This window comes from Lepidochelys kempii, chromosome 14 (assembly GCF_965140285.1).
Source record: "Lepidochelys kempii isolate rLepKem1 chromosome 14, rLepKem1.hap1, whole genome shotgun sequence".
NCBI classification, from domain to species: Eukaryota; Metazoa; Chordata; order Testudines; family Cheloniidae; genus Lepidochelys; species Lepidochelys kempii.
In genome coordinates, this window is record NC_136393.1 from 12,306,610 (window position 1) to 12,328,013 (window position 21,404).

Consider the following 21,404-nt stretch of genomic DNA (forward strand, 5'->3'; position numbering starts at 1 on the left):
TACTGATCAATATGAATGCCATTTACGGTAGAATAGTTTATGGTTTATCGCACTTGGGCCTTTAGTCCATAATATTCAGATGAGGGTACCTGAAATGAGGCACCTACATAAATGGTCTACTCATCAGAGAAGCTGAGCTTGCGTCTCTCCCATTGTAATCTGTTGCTAATATTTCTGAAAATTGGGCCATTTATTTAAGTATGTAGCTTAACTATTCCCTCAGATACACAAAGTGGTGGACTATTCCTTGGAATATATCAGTTGATCTGAATCAGGCAGGACAAAAATACAAAGAGCAAAGTGGTCTTTTAATCATGTAGGTTTTCATAAATATCTTTAAATGTGAGCCGAACAGGAAAGGTAGCTCCTGCTACTGCAGTCTTCAGAGCACAGCTCTAAAGCATGCGCTAAGCATGAAATGTTTCCGCAATAAAGGTGGTCAGCCCTGCTCCAGACAGGAAAGGTAGCAGCCTTTTTTAAATTACAGAGCCTTCAAGCAAATGAACTGTTGCTCAGCACCTCAATATGGGACCTCTCTGAGAAGAAACCTACTCAAACAATTTTTCTCAATCCTATCAGGGTCTATGAATGAGCCAACAATACCTTTTAGTCAATTGTACTAAAAAGCTACTGATGCACTTGCAGGAATGACCTTCGTCAATCACAAGGATTTGATCACCTTCCTGGGGACACCAATGCAGGCCCTGTCCCCTACCCAACTCTAAAACCCAATGGAAAAGGGTCAAGAAAATCTGAATACTCCAGAAAATACTAGCATACAGAACTTCAGGGCTGCCATTTTGAACGGGCAGGTCCTATGATTACAGAAGCTAACATCAGTACTCAGTGATGACCTAATAGCTCTGTGTGCTCTCTTATCCGTACCTTCTAAGAGAGAGATGGCAAGTCAGCAGAGCCAGGAAACTTATGCGTTGCTTGATGTTAGTAGCCCTTAGAGTCTCTTGGGAAACTAAAATAATGTATAGCTACCAGTGATTCTCATGAGAACTCTATTGTAAATTTTTGTACAAATTGTTCTGGAGCACAAGACTGATTAACACATACTGTTTCATATAATCCTTCACTGCTATTTGGAGAGAATCCTCACCCAATTATGCTAAAACCAATGATCCAGCAGTGCCTGCCTTCTGCGTTTTGAATCCTTCTAAACTCCTACAGTTTCATAAGTGAGAGGTTCATGCTGTTAATGCGAATGGAAAGATACATCAGTAAATTCAGTTTGGGCTACGAACAGTTAATTTCCTATTTTAAACCTCTCAGGAAGGGCTTTTTATATTACTAACACAGTTGTTGCTCTGAGAAGCTTTGATATCAGAACATAGTAGTTTAATAAGTGTGTTTAGCAGAATAAATTCACTCCTTTCATTTGTATTCTTCAGCTAAAGGAACAATAGTATCCCAAATACATCAGAATAAAGCTGAACCTACAGAACACTGAATGAGCTGTCTGCCAAATGAGCAATCTTCCTCATTTCCTTAAACAACAAAAGGCTCATGTTACTCCTGTCTCTATAGCTCCTCTTTATTTATTCTTGATTTCTCTCCTCTATCCAGATTTTTTTCTGTGCACACAGCCCAGGCCTCTTTTACAAAAATTTACTCATTTACTTTGCCACATGTTTCTATTGTTGTTCCTGTTGTAGAAATGACCAGATGCCCCTACTGAGACTTCCTCCCCCCCCCCCCCAAGAATTTACAGTGTAATCAGAGAAAGGGTGAAAGGGGAAATAAAGCAGTGAAATGATTTCCTAAAACTCACATTGGAAGTCCGTGGAAGAGCTGGAAATAGAAACCAGGTCTCCTGAGTCCTAATCCAGTGCTTTATTCACCCGACCATGCTGTCTCCCCATGCCTTTTCCACGTCTTCGCCTTCCCTTCCCAATCTACTTTTTATGCCAACTACCTCTTCACACCCTCTCTCCTCCCCTCTCCTTAAATTGAATGGCAGGCAAGTGTATTCTGTGTGATTGTCAGCTTGTTGTTTGGAGATTCTGTTGATCTGCCAAATCAATTATTTGCTCATTCTGATCTCAGTCAGTGATCGATGGCGGAGTGGTTGACCATACTTGTTTAGAAACTGCTAACTGAGTGGCAAGTCATTGATCTGGCTAGTTATTAGTTCAAGCATCCTAGGCACTGGCAGACATACTAAGGGAGCCTGATGTGTGACTGGCTAGAGAATTGAGATATGGTCCAGATTTTTTTTTCTGTTGAACCTAGAGGGTTTTTCCACCAGTGATGGACTCTCTGATGAACGGTCTGTGCTAGCTGCACTGAACATCTCAGTTGCTTTTTAATTTTTAAATCAAATTCTTTCTTAATCTTTTCCCATCAAGAGCTGGCATTTTCCTACTGGGATTTCACTATCAGCAATGAGTATAAGAAGACTCCCCAAAGAGAGACTTTCATTTGCACTCCGATTAATATTTTGTTTTTAATTGGAGTGAGAGAGAAGTACATTACAAATATCAAAGCACTAGCAATGGCAGCCCTAAAAGAGAGATTCTTAGCAAAGCTATTTAAGACTGGATCTGATCATGACTCCATTCCCTCACCACCTGGCATTATCAGGCAGTAGTGTACAGAGAAAATGTATAATAGATGGCTCTTCTATGTAGCTGTTTTGACAAGCTCCTCTGAATAAAATGCAAGTAAATTTGAATCAATTGCCCTAAATTGTTGGAATTCACTAAAGTAATCTTTCTACGTTAAGGTTTGTATTTGTGTTAAATCTAATCATATTGAGGCACAGGCAATCTAATTACATGCAATTGTGTAACTGCTTTTTTTCTTCTATGATTAACACAATTTATAAAGGGGAATTAGTCTTTTTCAATCAATGTAATGGAAGAAGTGCTTCTTTCTGTGATCTACATTGGTAGTCTCAATGTGTAGATGAAAATAAACACTTTGCCAAGGCCAAAGATCACTAATTGTGATTATTAAATATTTTTCCCAGGTAATACTCTTAATTGAAAAATACTTAATTAATGCTACTATTTCTGTATAATTAAAAGTTAAAGTCAAGAGGACATTCCGTTGTGTGTGTATTCCATACACAGCAGAGAATAAGCATACTTTTTTGTGTACAACTCTAGCCTGTTGGTTGGAAAATGTTTCCCCTTTCTGTTTTCTCCACTCTTTCCCCCCCTATTTTCCCCTTTCTGATTTCCCCTCCTCTTTCTGATTTAGAGAAACATAGTCGTAGATCTATATCTTGCGCTAAGACTTCCTTGTAGTAAAGAATTGGAGAGAGTGGCTTAGAGCAGAGGACACTGAATCAGGAAACTTATGAATTGCATAAATTCTGAATTTGGATCCTGGTTTCTGTTCCTGACTTTAACACTGATCTGTTGTATGATATTGGTCAAACTCCTCCTTTCTCTGTTTACATTCATTTCTTACCTATCTCCTATAGGTATTTGTAACTTTGTAAATCTCCTCAAAATTCTTGGATAAACAGTACCATAGATTAGCAAAGTTTTATTACAATATAATATGATTAAATGGCATTTTGAATCAAACCTAGACCTCTTCTTTTCTTTACGTGCTAAGTAACTGTTCTACACAGGGATTCACATTCCTTTGCCAGTCGCCTAGCAGCACTCCCCAACACGGTTTTATCTCTGCAAGGTATTTCTCTCTCTTTCACAAACTGGCCCCACTGCCATCTCTTAAAGTGCAATGTTAATTTTGTTCCTCATATTTAAAAAAAATGATTAAAATTGTTTCTCCTCCTATTCTGCACATCTTGCCCAGCTCACCCCAAAAAAATTAAACTACTTTTTTGCACAAATTTGAACTTTAAATATTTTTACCAGGCTGATTGAAAGCAAAATCGAAACAGATAGGATTATGAAAGCAACAATATACAACGAGGTGCAGCTGTAGTGGTACGGATACTCCCCCTTTGGGTTTGTTACCAGATATACAAGTGAGAAAGGGCCAGTAGTTTTAATCACCTTTGAGTAGCGATAGTTCACGTTATTGTTATACTTTCTGGGCTGTTTCATCTTATCAGTTCTTGGACTGTTACAAAGGAATCAGAATACCTTCTCTTAGTTCTCTGATTTCCTAGTTACTGTGACTACTGTCTAGTCTTGTCGTACACTGGAGATTTCTATAACCAATTACTTCCACGAATGCCATTCCACAGTCTGTCATTTCTTTGGTGCCCCAATTTAAGGCTGTCTTGACTTTACATTTAGCTTTTATGTAAAAGCAGAGCAGGTCATGTGCTTATCCAAAGGCATTAGCATGGTAATTTTCTTCAAGTTGAGTAGGTGGAAATAATTAATGGACTGCTTTATTGATATACATACCTTCTTCTCTCTCTGGTTTCAATTCCCGGCTTCAATAAACTAGTTTGAGATTTTATCTAAGGGACCAATAATTACACCGGGCAAGAATAATTGCTGCACAAATACAATCTGATTGTGTTTTGTACCATTCCTAGGGCCAATTTTAGAGTTTAAATATACAAACAAGGATCTGCTGCATGAATAAGTTGACTGGTTTTTATTTCAAGTCATACACTCCAAAAAGGGTTACTTACCATTGGGGGGAAAAAAAGTGTTCTTGAAAGTTAAGTAACAAATTTCCATTAAGAATTATAGAATATTAGGGTTGGAAGAGAACTCAGGAGGTCATCCAGTCCAATCCCCTGCTCAAAGCAGGACCAACACCAACTAAATCATCCCAGCCAGGGCTTTGTCAAGCTGGGCCTTAAAAACCTGAAAGGATGGAGATTCCATCACCTCATAAGGTAACCCATTCCAGTGCTTCACCAGCCCTCTAGTGAAATAGTGTTTCCTAATATCCAACTTAGACCTCCTCACTGCAACTTGAGACCATTGCTTCTTGTTCTGTCATCTGCTACCACTGAGAACAGCCTAGCTCCATCTTCGTTGAACCCCACTTCAGGTAGTTGAAGGCTGCTATCAGATCCCCCTTCACTCTTCTCTTTTGCAGACTAAATAACCTCAGTTCCCTCAGCCTCGCCTCGTAAGTCACGTGCCCCAGCCCCCTAATAATTTTTGTTGCCCTCCACTGGACTCTCTCCAATTTATCCACATCCCTTCTGTAGTGGGGGGACCAAAACTGGATGCAGTACTCCAGGTGTGGCCTCACCAATGCTGAATAGAGGGGAATAATCACTTCCCTCAGTCTGCTGGCAATGCTCCTACTAAAGCAGCCCAATATGCCGTTGGCCTTCTTGGCAGCAAGGGCACACTGTGGACTCATATCCAGCTTCTCGTCCACTGTAATCCCCAGGTCCTTTTCTGCAGAACTACTGCTTAGCCAGTCGGTCCCCAGCCTGTAACGATGCATGGAATTCTTCCTTTCTAAGTGCAGGACTCTGCACTTGTCCTTGTTGAACCTCATCAGATTTCTTTTGGCCTAATCCTCCAATTTGTCTAGGTCAGTCTGCACCCTATGCCTACTCTCCAGCATATCTACCTCTCACCCCAGGTTAGTGTCATCTGCAAACTTGCTGAGGGTGCAATTCATCTCATCATCCAGATCATTAATAAAGATGCTGAACAAAACCGGTCCCAGGACTTACTCCTGGGGCACTCCGCTTGATACCGGCTGCCAACTAGACATAGAGCCGTTGAGCCCGACAATCTAGCCAGCTTTCTATCCACCTTATAGTCCATTCATCCAATCCATACTACTTTTAACTTGCTGGTAAGAATACTGTGGGAGACCATATCAAAAGCTTTGCTAAAGTCAAGATATATATGAAGTCAAGACAGATTGATAACTTCAGTGCATGTCAGTTTTGCTTTCACAAACTGTTTTATTGTTTCTGTCAGTCCTATTCTACAGTGGTCCTTATTAAAAAGTCATCAGTTAGCAACAGTTACCCCACAGTGGTAAATAAGATACTGCAGTCATTTCCTATTCTTTGTATAGTCCTAGAGCCTTAAATCCTGCATGTCTTTTCTACAGGAAGTAAATGTTGTTAAATGGAATTTCATCTGTAGGGGCAGCATGGGTGGAATGGAATGGTCTAGCGCTGTAGAGCTGAATAACGCAGTATATCAGTTATCACTGTGTAGTAACTGTTGGCAGATATTGACGACTTAATGCCAGCTATGTACTTTAAAACTTTCGATACACTAAAAAATACTAAGCCAGGAAAATACATTACTATATATTGTTCTCCAGCAAGTGCTAAATTTTGCAGTCGGATGTATGCATGTAACTCGTACAGATTTCATTGCTGGGGTCAGAATTTGGCCAATTGTAAATAAGACAGCTAAACCCCTGTGTCAGGTAGTGAAGTTATAAGCCTGTGCTCAACATTTCCCTTGAAAAAGTTAATCTCACACTTCTCCTTTCAACCTTTGCCTTACCTTCTCTTTCTGATTTCTGTTCCTTCTCTTCTCTGTGTCTCCATTCCAAGCCTCCACATAGTTTGTGCCCTGGCATTGGCACACTGCTATTACCTGTCACACTGACAGCTGCAGATCAACCTCATCAAGCTCCTATACTGAAACCATTCTGTATGTTGCAGTCCCTGGAATGTAATTAATTGTAGCCATCATGGAACCTATCTCCCTTCCCTCCCTTGAGTTGGGTCTCTCTTCTCCCTTCCCTTGCTGCAGTTTTGGTTTGTAGAATTAGGGAGAAGGGGAGAAGTTGATGCTGCATTCAAACCAGGCAGTAATTGCAGTCTGGAGAAGTCAAACTTGGAGCAAATGGCCTGATTCCAGAAGTAGGCTAGATAGTTGCTGCTGGGAGTTCACAACTGCAATAAAACATAGGTGTATGCTGCATTGGCAGCAGGGTGGGAAACACACCAAGACCTGTAGTCCAAATTCATCCCCTTTTAAGAGGGTTGCCTTTATGTAACAATGCCCAGAGGTTGGACTGTATTTATAAACACAAATCTTAGGCTGAGCTGTCTGTCCCTAGGCTTGCTCCAAACTGAGCTTTCTTGTTCATCCAGTGTCAGAGTTACTCTTGGCTGTTTATACTCCTGAGGTGTAGCTAGTGAGACCCCTTTGGTTTGCCTTCCAGGGTGAGTCAGCATAATAGTTCTGAGTCTCTCTGAAACCTATAGTTCTGAGGACCTATAGCCTGACACCTGGTCACAGATGAGGACAAATAAAATTTAGGCTGTTGATCCAAGGGGTTTCTCTAATTCAGAAAGCATCTCATCGAGGGTTTGACAGAATATCTTGTGAGATCATTAGAGGTAATAAGCCAAATCCTACCGTCTCTCACAGTGCTCTTGGTGCCTTCAGTGCATGAGTAAGAACTGCAAAATGTAGCCCAAAAATGTGCACTTGTTTATTTGAGAACAGCAAGAAACCTGAGAATACCAAGACGACAGATGAAGCCTTGGTAATGCACTATGTACATTTCCACTTTTCTACCTGGTAAGGTTGAGAGAGAGCCTGCTGTACTATCTTCCAAAAACCTCAGTCCTCCTACAGCAGCAAACTAGCAGAGACAAGAGAAGACACAACACATCACTTTGTTGAGGAATTCAATATTAGTGCTCTGTGTTCAGTTTTCGTGTTGCTTTGCTGTGCACATGGCAACACTGGTCTGTTCGTAGTAACGATGGAAGGTTCATTTATCTCACATCCGCAAGGCAGGCTAGAAGGCAGCACCTCCCACTGAAATTCAGATGCCTCTGGAGCGACATTAAGAGAAAGTTTTGGACAGGAAGAGGAAGGATGATCCAGTGTTTATGGTATTAGCCTGGGACTCAAAAGACCTGAGCTCATTTCCCTGCTGTGCCACAGATGTCCTGTGTGACATTGGGCAAGTAATTTAATCCTTCTGTGCCTTGGTTCCCCACCTGTAAAATGGGGATAATAGCACTTCCCTAACTCTCAAGAAGAATGTTACCATCTAATTATTCTTTCAAGACTCCATGCATGCGTACCAGTGCTGAGGGTGCTAGGTATTGATCCTCTGTATTCACGCTGAAGAGTGCAGTGCCACAACAGAAGCCTATCTATCAAAACAAGAATGGGTCTGTTTCAGAATAACTAGTATCCTTAAACTCTCTTTAGGCTTAGAAATTGAGAACTTGAGCCACTTGGTCCCTCCCATGAGCAGAGAGGAGCCCAGAACCACAGATCTATGTCAGAGGAGAATGGGAGAGAGACTGGTCCTACTTATGCAGTAAAACTTCACAAAATGAAAACTGGCAATTTTGTATTACTCCAATTGGAGAGCGACCTCCCATATTCTTGCTGTGAACCCCAAAATTCACTTTCTTTTTAGCACTCTGACACAGGGAGATGGAAGTGTCTGATCAATGGGTTACACAGGATTTCCGTACAGAGATGAATGACAACACAGACTCTGTCCCAACGTGGGCACTTTAGGTGCAAGGGCCTTCTCCTCTGTAGCTGTCACCGTACTGAACAGTCTTCCTGTATCTTTCCACCTTACAGAATGTTCCATCCACATCCATCTGTCTAATGGGTTGTCTTCTCTGCAGAGTAACCCTGGGGTTCTATCTTGATCGTTGTCCCTAACTTGAGTCCTGTCCACATACAAAAACCCTCAATGTGAGCATAGGGCTGCTTTTACCTCAGAGTGGCTGGCTTGTCGGGGAGTACATAGGCTGGAGTTTGAGGCAGTCTAACTAGTCAGCTACTGAATCACTCTGCTGCCCATGTGGTCACTCTGCAGCTCATGTTCTTTCACAGTGTGACCACTCTCACTGAAGCTAGGTTGATGCGAGAGGAGTCAACTGGAGTTAACTTTGCAGTGAAGACATAGCTCTAAGCGATAGCGCCTCACAATTGGCATGTACTTAACTTCACCAACACCCTTGTGAAATAGGGCAGTGCTATTATTCCAGCTTTTTTACAGGTAGGAAACAGAGGCACAGAGAAACTAAGTGACTTGCCTAGCGTCACTCAGGAAGCTTGCGGTGGAAAAGGGACTCAAAACCAGGTCTCCAAGTCCTATGCTAGCTCCTTAACGAATGGACCACCCTTCATCTCACAGCCTCATATCCTATCTCACTTCCAAGTTTCTTTTTTCTCACTATAAACTTCCCTTTCCCTGTGCTATTCTTTACCTCACTAGCTCTCTCACTGAAATCTGTAAAGCACTGTGAAAAGCAGTCTTCATGAAATATGCTATTTTATCTCACACAAAATTATGTTGAACTTTGAGTTTGGCAGCAACATTGCAAGATTTTGTGGTATTTTGTAGATATTATGTAATTGTTCTGTACTGGGAACGAGACATCATTTGCACGGCCTGCATTATTATGATTTATAATGCCTTACTGCTTCCTTGCTGGCTAATGTACCCCTCTCTTTTGCTATCACATGTACAAGATTCATCACTTCTGAAATGTTGATATTGAGAGAGTTGTGGGAGTTGTAAAAGAGGTCAGTAGCAGAGCAAGGGTGAAAGGGTTAATAAAATTGTAAACTGAAGTGGGGCTGAAAACAGGAAGGGCTGTGAATCTGTGAGCAGTGAGATGGAACATTAAGGGAGGGAACGTTAGGGTTCTTTTTAGACTTTAAACATATTAATAATGTCTCCTAAGAGGTATTAATCATGGCTGAGAACTGAGAATGGGGCCGTAAATCAGCAGATGGGAGGGGAAGAGAGATGAGATTTTAATTTTAAATAAAGACTTGTATGTTTTATGGCTCAGAAGTGAAGATTACATTGTTGGTGCAGAATCCCCGCAGAGCCGCATCTCGCCAACTGTAGGCATATTTCAAAGTAACTGCAAGTATATTTAAGCTCTCCATAGTTTGTGAAGTTGAGAGCTTTGTGTTTGCAAGGTGATGGGGTGATGCTTTCTTATCAGGTATAGTACATCCTTCCAGGCTGTCACAGCAAGTGCAGACTATGAACACGTAATAAGAAACTTTATTTTTAGGGCCTGAATATAGCAGACAGATGTAGCACTAGCAGAGTAGCAATCCATCCTTTATTTAGTATTCTGGACATTGATATATCACTCTCGATATGTTCAAATTTGGTAAAAGGCATCAGAATTCTTAATTTTATTGTGGGATGCTGATACCAAAGTGTTTCATTATATCTCATTGTAATATGTTATCCACAAATTGATCAAAAAGGCAGCTGTCGTGTGACACAGGCCACAAGTAAGTGTCTCAAGCATCTTTGCATATACCTAATAAAAATGATTCCCCCTTTCATCCAGTATTCAGATAAGGTTGTCAAAATCATCAGCAGTTGCCTTTGATGTGCCAGTGTTAAACTCTTATCTTCTCCATTTTATTCCCCTGATTCTGAGAAATGGATATACTTTGAGCTGGCTAGTGTCCTGCATTGGAAAAGTGAATAACATATTATGCATGCCTGGCATGTTTCTGTGGCAAACTGGATCCTTAGCAAAGGGAATTTACTGGGATTTATAGCTGATGGCAGGGCTGACATGACTGGTATGCTGAAACTTTTGGCAGAATGACCAGTATCTGGAAAACCTTGTTTAAATGAGATTGCAGTGTCTGTGTAGACTGCATGCAAATTAGCTTGAGAGAGTAGCTTTTGCAAAATAGGGTGGTGTGTGCTCCAAGGAGTTGAGCATAATAGATTTAAAATATTCTCATATAAAGATGGTCAAGTAAATTGGTTTACTTGGGCTATGCAATTTTTTTGTCCATTACATACTGTTGACAAACTAAGAAATTAGTTCATTAGTGAAACATGATAATTGGTTTGTGTGCAAAACCTACCTGTCTGTCAGTAATTTTATTGGCTTATGTTTTTCCATATTGTATATATCCTGATAAATCCTGTCAATCATTCTAATTTTTTTCGACTACAGTAATGTGAGTGATGGATTGATTAAAGTTTTGTTGCTACTGTAAGAATCCGATGACCACCTTGGACATTGCTGTCATGGTGCTGAATGTAGTGTGAATCAACTGCCTCTCCAGCACCTTCTTACTGCTGTATGGTATTCTGCTGTCCACAAACCTGATTCTCCTGCATCAAACCTGTAAATATTTTATGTGAGCCTAAACTGGTACGATGACTGGTACCAGCAAAGGACAGACAACCAGCCCATGCATTGTCAGTACCAACGTATGCTTCTGAGCCAACGTAGGAAGATTTACAGGAAGAAAACGCCTCATAACCCCACAAATATGCCACTTTGGAGGACATTACCATCCTGCCAGATCTGGACTCTCCCATCCTATCAGAACACATTCTTACAAAGGTGTTCAGGACTCCATGAACATTATGAAAGAAGCCAGTCTCCTATTCCCTCTACTAATCAGGTTATTTCCTCATTGACAGTTCTGACAGTTCTGAGGGCACCAACTTTGGAGAGGGAGTCCACATTTTCTTCATAGGGTGATTCTGATATGGGAGAAGGATGGTTGTCATCTCCTCCAAAAGCCATCAGTACTGATAGATGTTCTAGGATCTTCTGGGGCCTGACATGACCATGTAAGATGGGGTACCCCTCTCCCTGGGACTCGTGGTACCCTATGCCTTGGGGTCCACCTAAACCCCTACTGGACCCTTCTCACTGTTTATACTGGGCACTGTGGAACCCATACAGGCATTACCCTGAGTCTGCATGATCTCATTGAGCCGCTTACCATCCCTTTCCATTGAGGGACCAGCCTGAACTGTTTCTGGAGCCCACAGGGGAAGAAGAAAAAGAGGCAGATCTAGTGGTAAATGCTGATACCATCAAGCATATAGTCTTCCATTCCTGATAAGGCAGTTGCTACAGAATTACATTTGCTGCTGGACAATCACAAACAGTTTCAGGGGTTGTTAAGAAAGATTGTTAAAGCCCCCCAGATTCCCCTGGAAGAAATCAAAGAATTATTCCAAAAACTCCTGGACATTTTGCGGAATAAAGGGCCAACTAGAATAGTGCTCCCAGTCAACGAGGCTATCCTAGAGCGAGCCAAAGTGGTGTGGCATGCCTCAGGATCAAGTTCACCCACTCCTTACTGGGTGGAAAAAAGAACTTAGACTAATGCCTTGGGAGGAACATTCTTCACACAACTGTTCCCAACTGCCTGCTTGTTCAGGCTGCTACAGAAAGAGGTAGACAACAACATACAAGATCTACACCTTCATAGGAAGAGGCCAAATGCCTGGGCCACAGAGAGAAAAATTTTACATATTTACATGTAGCAGCCTACAATTCTGAACAGCCAGTTTATCAGGTGCTACTTGCAAAGTATGACTTCATCAGCTACTCTAAGTTTTTGGAATTTAGGGACAAACTCCCTCAGGAGGAAAGAGTACAGTTCTAAGCCCTTATCGATGAAGGTAGTCTAATAATCTCTTCAAGTTGCAGTAGACACAGAAAATACAGCCTCTAGATCAGTGGTTTTCAACCTGTGGTCTGCAGAGCCTTGGGGGTCCACAAACTAAAATTTCCAAAGGGGTCTGCACTTCCTTTCAAAAATTTTTAGTGGTCAACAAGTGAAAAACGATTGAAAACCACTACTGTAGATTGAAGGCAACTGCTGTCAGTATGTACGCGGATTCCCGGCTCCATCCTCATGTTTATCCTGTGAAGTACAGACCAGTGTGGAGGACTTGCCCTTTGAGGAGGATTACTTGTTCAATCAAAAGACTCTGTCATTGTACTCATTAAAGGACTCAAGGGTAACCCTCCATTCACTGAGAATATACATAAAGAAGACACTGCAATGGTAAATGAAATAAACAGAGGAAGCTATATACATACACCAGTGTGGCTCTTAGAAGTGAACTATCTTGGCAGTTAAAAAAAAAATATAAAAGATTGCAGGACAAATTTAATGTCATGGTGACCCACACAGTCTTTCCTGAGCACCATCCTAATGTGAAGACTAACTTCGTGAAAATCATAGTGTGCTTTTGTGACAGGCAGCATGCAAGATACAAGGTTGCCCTGTCAAAATCAGAAAGAACATAATAAAACAAGCACTTACGGCAGCCATTTTCAAAGAGCCTCCATGCTTTTTTTTCCCCCTGGATGTTCCTTGTTTCATCATTTAATTCTTGAAATAATTGGCCATCGTGAAAGTCACCACTTCTGTACTTTGCTTGGTATTCTTTACTGCATTATCCATCATCATCTGTAAAATGTATTTTTGTAAAGCTTGCAAAAAAATTGTACAGTATTCATTGTGTATTCTTTATTCCCTTTAGCAAATGCATTTCTCCCATCAGAAATCTCAGTAACTCTGAGAAGCCATTCACATAGCTACAGCCTCCTAATGAATATTCCACCTCTTCGAAGTTATAGGTCTGAAGTTCCACCATTGGCACTAGTGCGTTTTGCATTAGCACATGGTAATGCAAAAAGTCTTATTTTAGTTGCTATAGTGTTAGAATATATCAAGGAGAATTTGGCTAAACTTGAATACCTATTACCTATAACATGAAAAAGCAGGAGTTTTCTCCCAGACAACATTAAACAGAATAGTGAGGTCTTGTGGTACTAAAACGTCACTTTTTAGAAAATATGCTACAGTGCATTTAGTTGGAAATGAGGAAGTACTGCTACAATTGACAAAATACATGTGCAACAGTACATCTTGTTCCTGATGTGCTATTTTGTAAAATTCACTCATTTGCAGCAGCCCCCTCGATCATTAGTGTAATTTGGAGAAGTTCTTGGCAGTATTTGACTGTCAGTATCATGTCATTAACAAAAGCTTTTCAAGCATGATGGAAATAACATGTCAAGTGGGATATACATGTTACAGGGACTTCACCCAGTCATTTTGTTGGGGATGGAGTGAAGCATGAGGTTTATCCTGGTGTACCTGTTTGCATGGGTTACCAGGTGTTGTGTGTCAGAAGGAAGGACAGGAACTCTGCTTTTAACAGCGTCCTGCCACAAAACCTTCTGAAATCAGACTGTTTGATGGTGTCAGATGCCACAGGTCTCAAGTCCAGGCCTGTGGAGTTGCCAAGCGAGAACCTTACCCTCTGCACCACCACACCGCAAGGTCAGATGAGGGAGCTGCAGCTAACACTCCATTGCCAGAGGCTACATCCACAGACTCCGCTGCATCAGGTGGCTGGCAGCAGCCTACTGATTAGACACCACCAGGCATAAATCTTTCTGTTCCTGTCCCATCCTTTGTCAGAGCAATGAGTCATTAGATCTTCTGCTTACCAGACCAAGTTTGTCTCCCTGCTTGGCTCCTGCTCCTTGCTCCAGTTATAACGCCTTGATCCTTGTTCCCATTTCCTGCCTCTTCACCTGGTTTCCGCTCCTTGTTCCTGCTTCCTCACTCTAATTCCAGTGACTGACTCAGGCTTGACCCTTGGCATGACTTCTGACTCTGATTCCAGCTTAATTGTGGGCATGGCTACTGACTCCAACCATCCCAGTTTGGGAGATTTTAGTCAGTTAAAAGTCGAGTCACGCAGCGGGGCTAAGACAGGCTCCCTACTTGTACTGGCTCCACACCGCTCCCGGAAACTACGACATGTCTGGCAGCAGCTCCTCGGAGGAGGTGAGGCCAGGGGGTCTCCGCACACTGCCCTCACCCCCAGCTCTGATCCAGCAGCTCTCATTGGCAGGGAACGGGGAACCGCAACCAATGGGAGCTGCAGGGGCTGTTCTTGTAGGCAGGGGCAGCATGCAGAGCCGCCTGGCTGCCCATGAGCCTAGGAGCCACTGCCGGACATGCTGCTGCTTCCGGGAGTCACCCAAGGTAAGCACCGCCTGGCTGGAGCCTGAACCCGAAATCCCCTCCCACACACCAACCCCTGCCCCTGCCCCCTCCCGCACCCAAACTCCCTCCCAGAGCCCGTATCCCCTCCCACATCCCAATCCCTTGCCCCAGCCCTGATCCCCCTTCTGCACCCAAATTCCCTCCCAGAGCCTGCACCCCAAATCCTCTTCTGCACCCCAACCCCTTCCCCCAGGGTCAGCCTCTGGAGCCCCCTCCCACAGTCTGAACCCCTCTGTCCCACCCTGCAGCCCAGAGCCTACACCCCATCCTGCACCCCAACCCTCTGCCCCAGCCCAGTGAAAGTGAGTGAGGGTAGGGGAGAGCGAGTGACTGAGGGAGCGGGGCTGGAGTGAGTGCGGGCGGGGTCTCAGAAAAGGGTGAGGGCAGGGGTGTGGCCTTGGGGCAGGGCAAGGGTATTAGACAGTTGGCAACCCAACCCTGGCACTGACCCTTGGTGTGGCTTCTGACTCTAACTCTGGATTGAGCCTTCACATGGCTTTGGACTCTGACCGTTAGTGTGACTTCTGACTGCGAACCTGACTCTGCCCGATCTCTGATGACGAGGTTAGACCACCTCATTATGGGCCCGGATGGGTATCTATTAAATTGGAAATCAGTGTACTAGGAAGAGATCCATGTTCGTTACAGCTGTTCTGCTACTTCAATCTCTTCCTGATGATTTCTGAGCTCACCCACCTCTTATATCATGAGATCAAAGAGTTAACAGAAGGAGACCCTGGAAACTGAATTTTCAGTTATTGCAGGAAAAAGAGGAGCTGAGAATATCTGTGGCTGATATATTTCATCACACTGCAGAAATGAGAAAATACTCAACAGCTGTAAAACGTTTTCCCCTCATGTTCTGTGTATATTTGTTTGGTCTGTGCTGCACAAAAAAGTGAGTCATTCTAGTTTTGTATAAAGTTTTCTTAGTGAAATCAAATATTGGGGCTCAAACCAAAATCCTTCATCTAAACCACCCTAAACGTTGGAGTTGTTTGTAGCTCTGAAATAGCTGTGTAGGGTTTGTGGCTGGTATAAATATAAACGCAGTCTAGAGCAACAATGAACAGGGTAGCATTATTATCAACATCTATGAAAACTCAACATAGTATGTTATTGGCACAGAAAAAAACTCATACAAATGTTACAGTTGCATGGTTAAATGCTCTGGATATGGAGTACCACAGCTTAGGCTGGAAACACAAACTTAACTCTGTCCCTTTCCATGCATTATGATACATTCTTTAATTACGGGGGCACATACTATTTGTCAAATAAAATACAATATCATGCACGTTTTCTTTCAGCAACTGTACAGGGGCAGAGTTAAGGTCGAGCATCATCTCCCAACTTCCTTCCAATCCAGGTTAGCTACGCAGTGTGGCCCATGTGTTACATGAGGGGTATTATATATTGCTGCCCATCAGACACACTTTTCTTCCACCTCCTTATGAGGCCATACCACCCTCAAGAGTAACTCAACACCGGGTCTGAGTACTAGTCACAAATCAATGATTTCTCTTAATCCACTGAATGGAATAAAAACTCTGCCTGTCTCTCTGATAAGTCTCAAAATGTAATTGTAAGCGGGGAATTCTCATTGAGTGTGTGTGTTTCCAATGGAATTCTGCAGGGATTGGTTCTTGGCCCTTCTGCTATTTAACATTTTTATAAAGGGGGTGTGCGTGTGTGTGTATGAGAGAATTGTGTGAATCAAAAAGAGACAAATAGATCTTGTCTACGGAACATGAATATTTTGTGGAATAGTGACATATCCATGTCTTTTCTAATACATTATTCTTATTGTCAATGTGTACCAAATATTGCAACTTGTTTTAGTTTTTTTTTGAGTGGCTACATGTTGGCCTCAGTCCAAGGAATAAGTGCAGTGTATACATGTAAAATGAGCATGAGGATATGAGATATTCAAGTGCCTGTTGAGAAAAAGCAAACATTCTATACCAGTAATAGCAGATGAGCTAGTTACAGCTAAATCCGGAATGATTAAGTCCAGAGAGCTTAAGAGGGGCCAAAAAAAAAATCTCCTTTGTTGATATTAAAATATCTCATCTCAGATTTGGGTGTCTGTGTATCATGCATTAAAATTCAGTTACTTGATTAATTTTCTTGAGTTGATTATATTGTGAGCACAGACAATACAAGAAGCAGTTTAATTGTTTCCACATCTGTTTTGTGTGGATTTTTCTTCCTCCCTCCAGATTCTTCCTTAAATTTGTATCTTTTTTTTTTTCCCCACTTATAGTTCCTTCCTTTTGGGGATTGGTGAACTCAGCCTGGAATCTTTGCTCTGTTGGGAAAAGGCAATCACCTGTCAATATAGAAACCAGCCATATGATCTTTGACCCTTTCCTAACTCCACTTCGCATAAACACAGGAGGCAGAAAGGTAAGTTTTCTGACATGTCTTGGTATAAAAACCAAGAGTTAACAGATGAAAAATATGTGCCACTTTCAGTATTTATGAAGTATTTTCACCTTGTAATGCCAATAAGCTCTTAGGCAGAATAATAATAATTGTAGAGCTGTGAAAATTACACATTGTTACCTCCCCTGCAGTGATCAGAACTGTACACTTTTAGGTATCCGGAAGCACTTCTTAATTGCTATACAGTACTGGTTCCTTTAAACTCACCTGTGAGTAGAATGTGTTCATTTATAAAAACTCACAGCTAATAAGTGGTGTTTGTCCTACCAGACAAGTAGGATTGTAAAGCCTCAGGAATGCAAATATTGTCTCAGTAGGCTAGATTCTTCTCTTTTGCTGGTATAAATCAGGAGTAACCTCACTGAAATCAGTGCAGTAACATTGCTGTAAACAGAGAGGAAAGAAGATTCGGGTCCAGAATGTTATGAAATAGAGGATTTAATTGGCTCACTCTGGAAGCTGGGGAGAGAGAGGCAGGCTCATAAAAATCTGTTCAGAAAACAGTTTAGTCTCCTAATTACTCTAGAGATTATCAATACTTGTGCTCCGAAAACCAAGTTACACTGAAGCAAAGCGCCTCTGCCATGCATTAATTAGAAAGCATACAAAATATTTATAATAAATCAATATATCTTTGGGCACATTAGATCAGATAGAAATGATGGGTCAAAGACGATTTACCTTACTTCAGCTGAAGAAGACTACACTCATGAGTAAGGTGAACAAGATTTGGCCCATTGGCATATTTGCAGTGTAATTACTAGAACTGCTTGGTTTTCTAACCTAAATCTGCAAATCTCAATTAATTTAATATTTTTCTGAAAACAAAACAAAAACCAAACAATTACATGGAAAAATCAGTTGCCTTCTGAAATATTATTGTGCCAATTTGGAGGCTACATCCTATTTTACTGAAGTATGAAACAGGAGGGATTTTAGTCCTGTTTTAAGTGCATATTTCAATGTAACCTTAACTATAGCGTTTCTACCAACAATTCCATAACAAGAGCTGTGTGTTCTAGTAATGTGGGTCACCTTCTGACCTTTTTTATTGTTGCCTTTTAGTCTTCTGTATTACCTTTTGATTTATTTTGCATGATTAGATTGCATATTATGGAAAGGGCAGAGCCATGAGAAAATTCTATTTACAAATTATTTAAATGCTGTGAATTTAAGAGGATTTAAAAGGATTTACCATACTCATAAGAATATATTGTTAAAATTACTTCCCCCTCAATTTAAATATAAAAAAGTGAAGGGAAACATGTTTTGTCAGAGGCAATTGGTAAATAACAATATCAGGGTATTTCATTGTGTTTGCTAACATCTGTGAAGAGTAGTTACACACTCTATTATTCATAAACTGCCGCTTTTACGTGGCACACATTTTAAAAAGTATAGACCTTATTCTGCATTCAAACCCTATATGCTTAACTGAGAAATTGTTGAATTGTCTTTTATTATTATTAGTTTTGTTGAAAGTTATCAGATTGGTTTGTCTTTTTACCTGTGATTAACTTAATTTGGTTGAGTTTTCAATAGAACTAACAAGCGATTCTTCCTTTTCTGCTCTGGGTTTTTGTCAGTGACTGAGGTGTTAACGGACCTGTTAAGGTGTCAATTACATATACAGGTACAGAAACAAATAGTGAAGCTGTGCTGGGCAATGTTCTGCCCTCAGAAATCTTCAGTAAATTGTTCCACCATTAGGCCTTTCTTTGACTAGTATCCTTGTGGGTGCTCCACTTCAGGTGTGCATGCACCTTCAAACAGAGATTTTAGGCCGATTTGGCCCACGCATGTGCCCTACATGTCCTTGTGCACTGTGCTTAGGCTGTATAGGGCTTGTGGGCGAACCACTCTCACTCAGTTTCTTCTCAGTCACCTCTGCCTGAGATGGAGTGTTCAGCATGCCTGCTTCAATTGGTTGAGCTTGGCTGGGCTAGCATTTGGTTAGTTGTTAGAATTGAGTTGAGTTCATTGTTTAGTATAGTTCAGTTTGTTTTTCCTAAAGAGGCTCATTATTCCTTGTGCTCTTTATTCCCCTCCCCCTCACATTTGGGGAGGTTCTTCCTCCGTTGAGGAGGTATGCTAGGGTCACTGGGATTCAAAGTTGTCTCACTTGCCAAGAGGCTATTCCAATCTGCAACAGTCATTCCTGATGCACCCGTTGCCTGGGGCGCACGCACATCTCTCAGAAGTGCAGTTTTCATTCAACCCTTAAGAGCAGGGCCAGCAAGACCCAGAAGATTAGGGTCAAACACCTTATGTTGGAGAGATCTCTTTGCCAGGCCTCAGACCCAGGTCAGGAGGACTTCCTTTATACATCAATCTCTGACTGAGCATAGTGCACTGCCTACCTGGGCACTGCATTCACCCAGACTTTGAGGGAAAAGTTGGAAAGTACTCAGTCTCCAAGAAGAGGCTTTCTAGTTTTCCTCACAAAAAGCCTTTCTGGGCTTGGACTCTATATGAACTTTAAGTATGTGAGTCGTTCATTGAAGTTCCTAACTTAAGTACGTAAATTAACTTTAAACATATGCTTAAGGGCCTTGCTGAATTGAGGCCTATCTCTTCATAAAAATAAACCTGAAATTATTTAATTGTGCAGGATATTAGGAAAATATCAGGTATAGTACATAAATATTTGTGTTTTAGCAAACAAAAGATCTTATAAATACAGATCCTTAGGTTTATATATGGCCCCAAATTTGTTTTTACTGAACCAAGGATCAGTAGATATGTTTCCAGTTTCTTTAATTAAAAATTGCACTGGAAAGTTTCATGTTAAGAAATGTTTCTCTGCGTTGTTTGCAACACAAAAATGATAGCATTATACTAATGCTGTAAAACTTAAAAGTAAAATTGTCCAGAAATTATTTATGGTTTTAGTTCAGCAAAATACTTGAGCATGTATATAAGTGCTTTGCTGAGCCCAGTCCTTTAAGCAGAAATGAAACTGTTTTATGTACAAAGTACAAAATGAGAGAAATGCAAAAAGTGAAAAGAAAATTATACTTCAAGCATCATTTCCAAGGACTTCTTAATTACATGATTTTAAAGTAATAGTGTTCCTTTAGTTCTAGGCAGAGCTCATTCATTATCTCATTCTTTCCATTTATAGTTGTTAAAAGAATAATAACAAATATACATGGATTTACAAAAAACAAAACAAAAAAACACCAAACCCTGCAAATGGGAACAGACACATTTAAAAATGCATAGACAAGGTCTGAGTCATATTAAACTCATTTCTAAAAATGTCATTTTATCAAAATTGCCATTCAAATGGAAGTAGTTAGTTGAAAGCATATTTCAAGCAGGAACTGGTCCTAATGATTACTTTGAATTATTGCTCCTAAGAAATGTGTATTCAACATAAAGATTTAAGAAAAACACAGGAAGTAACCAGAGGTTTCAACTGTATTTATTCAAATGCAGGCATGGTATTTTTCAACCCTAAGATTAATTTTAAAATAAAATGTATTGATCTGGTGAAACCTCTTAGAAATAATTTATTCTTTCATAACATTTTATCTGTTAACAGGGGAGTGCTTAAAATGGTATTTTAATATTTCATGACTTACATCTATATAGCAGTTCTCTTGTTTTATTCAGTCCTTTAGTGACATGGAATAATATGGATGAACAGATAATGTGAGGTAACAGGATAATTAAAATCATAGAGGACAGAGTCTCTTTTACAAAAGGTGTAGATATTCCAAAGTGATTTATCTTCACCTGTTGTCTCGAGCAATGAGCTTTCTTTTGTGCATTGCTGTTGGAAACAATATGGGACATGTGAAATTTGTCCTTAATATATTTCCATAGCAACTCTGAATGTTTATACAAACAGAATTGAGAATCGATTTAATCTGTGGCACAGAATTTGAGAAAATGCATTACTCAATTATGTTAATTCTATTAATTAGAGCTGGTCAGAAATTTCACTTTGGAACACTTTTTCCATTGAAAAATGCTGATTTAACAAAAGTGAGCGTTTCACAGAATGTATTGATTTCATCAAAATTTTCTATGGTAAATTATTTATTTTTTTCATTTGTTAGAGTGAAAACATTTCATGTTTACTTTATTGTCCTGACTTTTATAATTTGTTACAATTTGTAACATAACAGTCAAAACAATTAAGTCTAAATTAAATGGTTTGATGATGCTGAAGAAAAATATTTCATTTAACAAAACACTAAGATTTCTACTTTTCATCCTGATTCACGACAATACAAAATTTGGAAATCT

At 40.7% G+C, this 21,404-nt stretch overlaps 1 protein-coding gene across 3 annotated transcripts in view; it reads left to right on the forward strand.

The window, feature by feature from the left end:
- CA10 (carbonic anhydrase 10 (inactive)) overlaps positions 1-21,404 on the forward strand; it is a 338,569-nt gene that overhangs the window by 103,680 nt on the left and 213,485 nt on the right. For all 3 annotated transcript variants that reach the window (XM_073310788.2, XM_073310787.2, XM_073310786.2), the window contains one exon: positions 16,966-17,108. In XM_073310788.2, the coding sequence (XP_073166889.1) occupies positions 16,966-17,108 (143 nt within the window). The remainder of the gene's footprint in view (positions 1-16,965; positions 17,109-21,404) is intronic.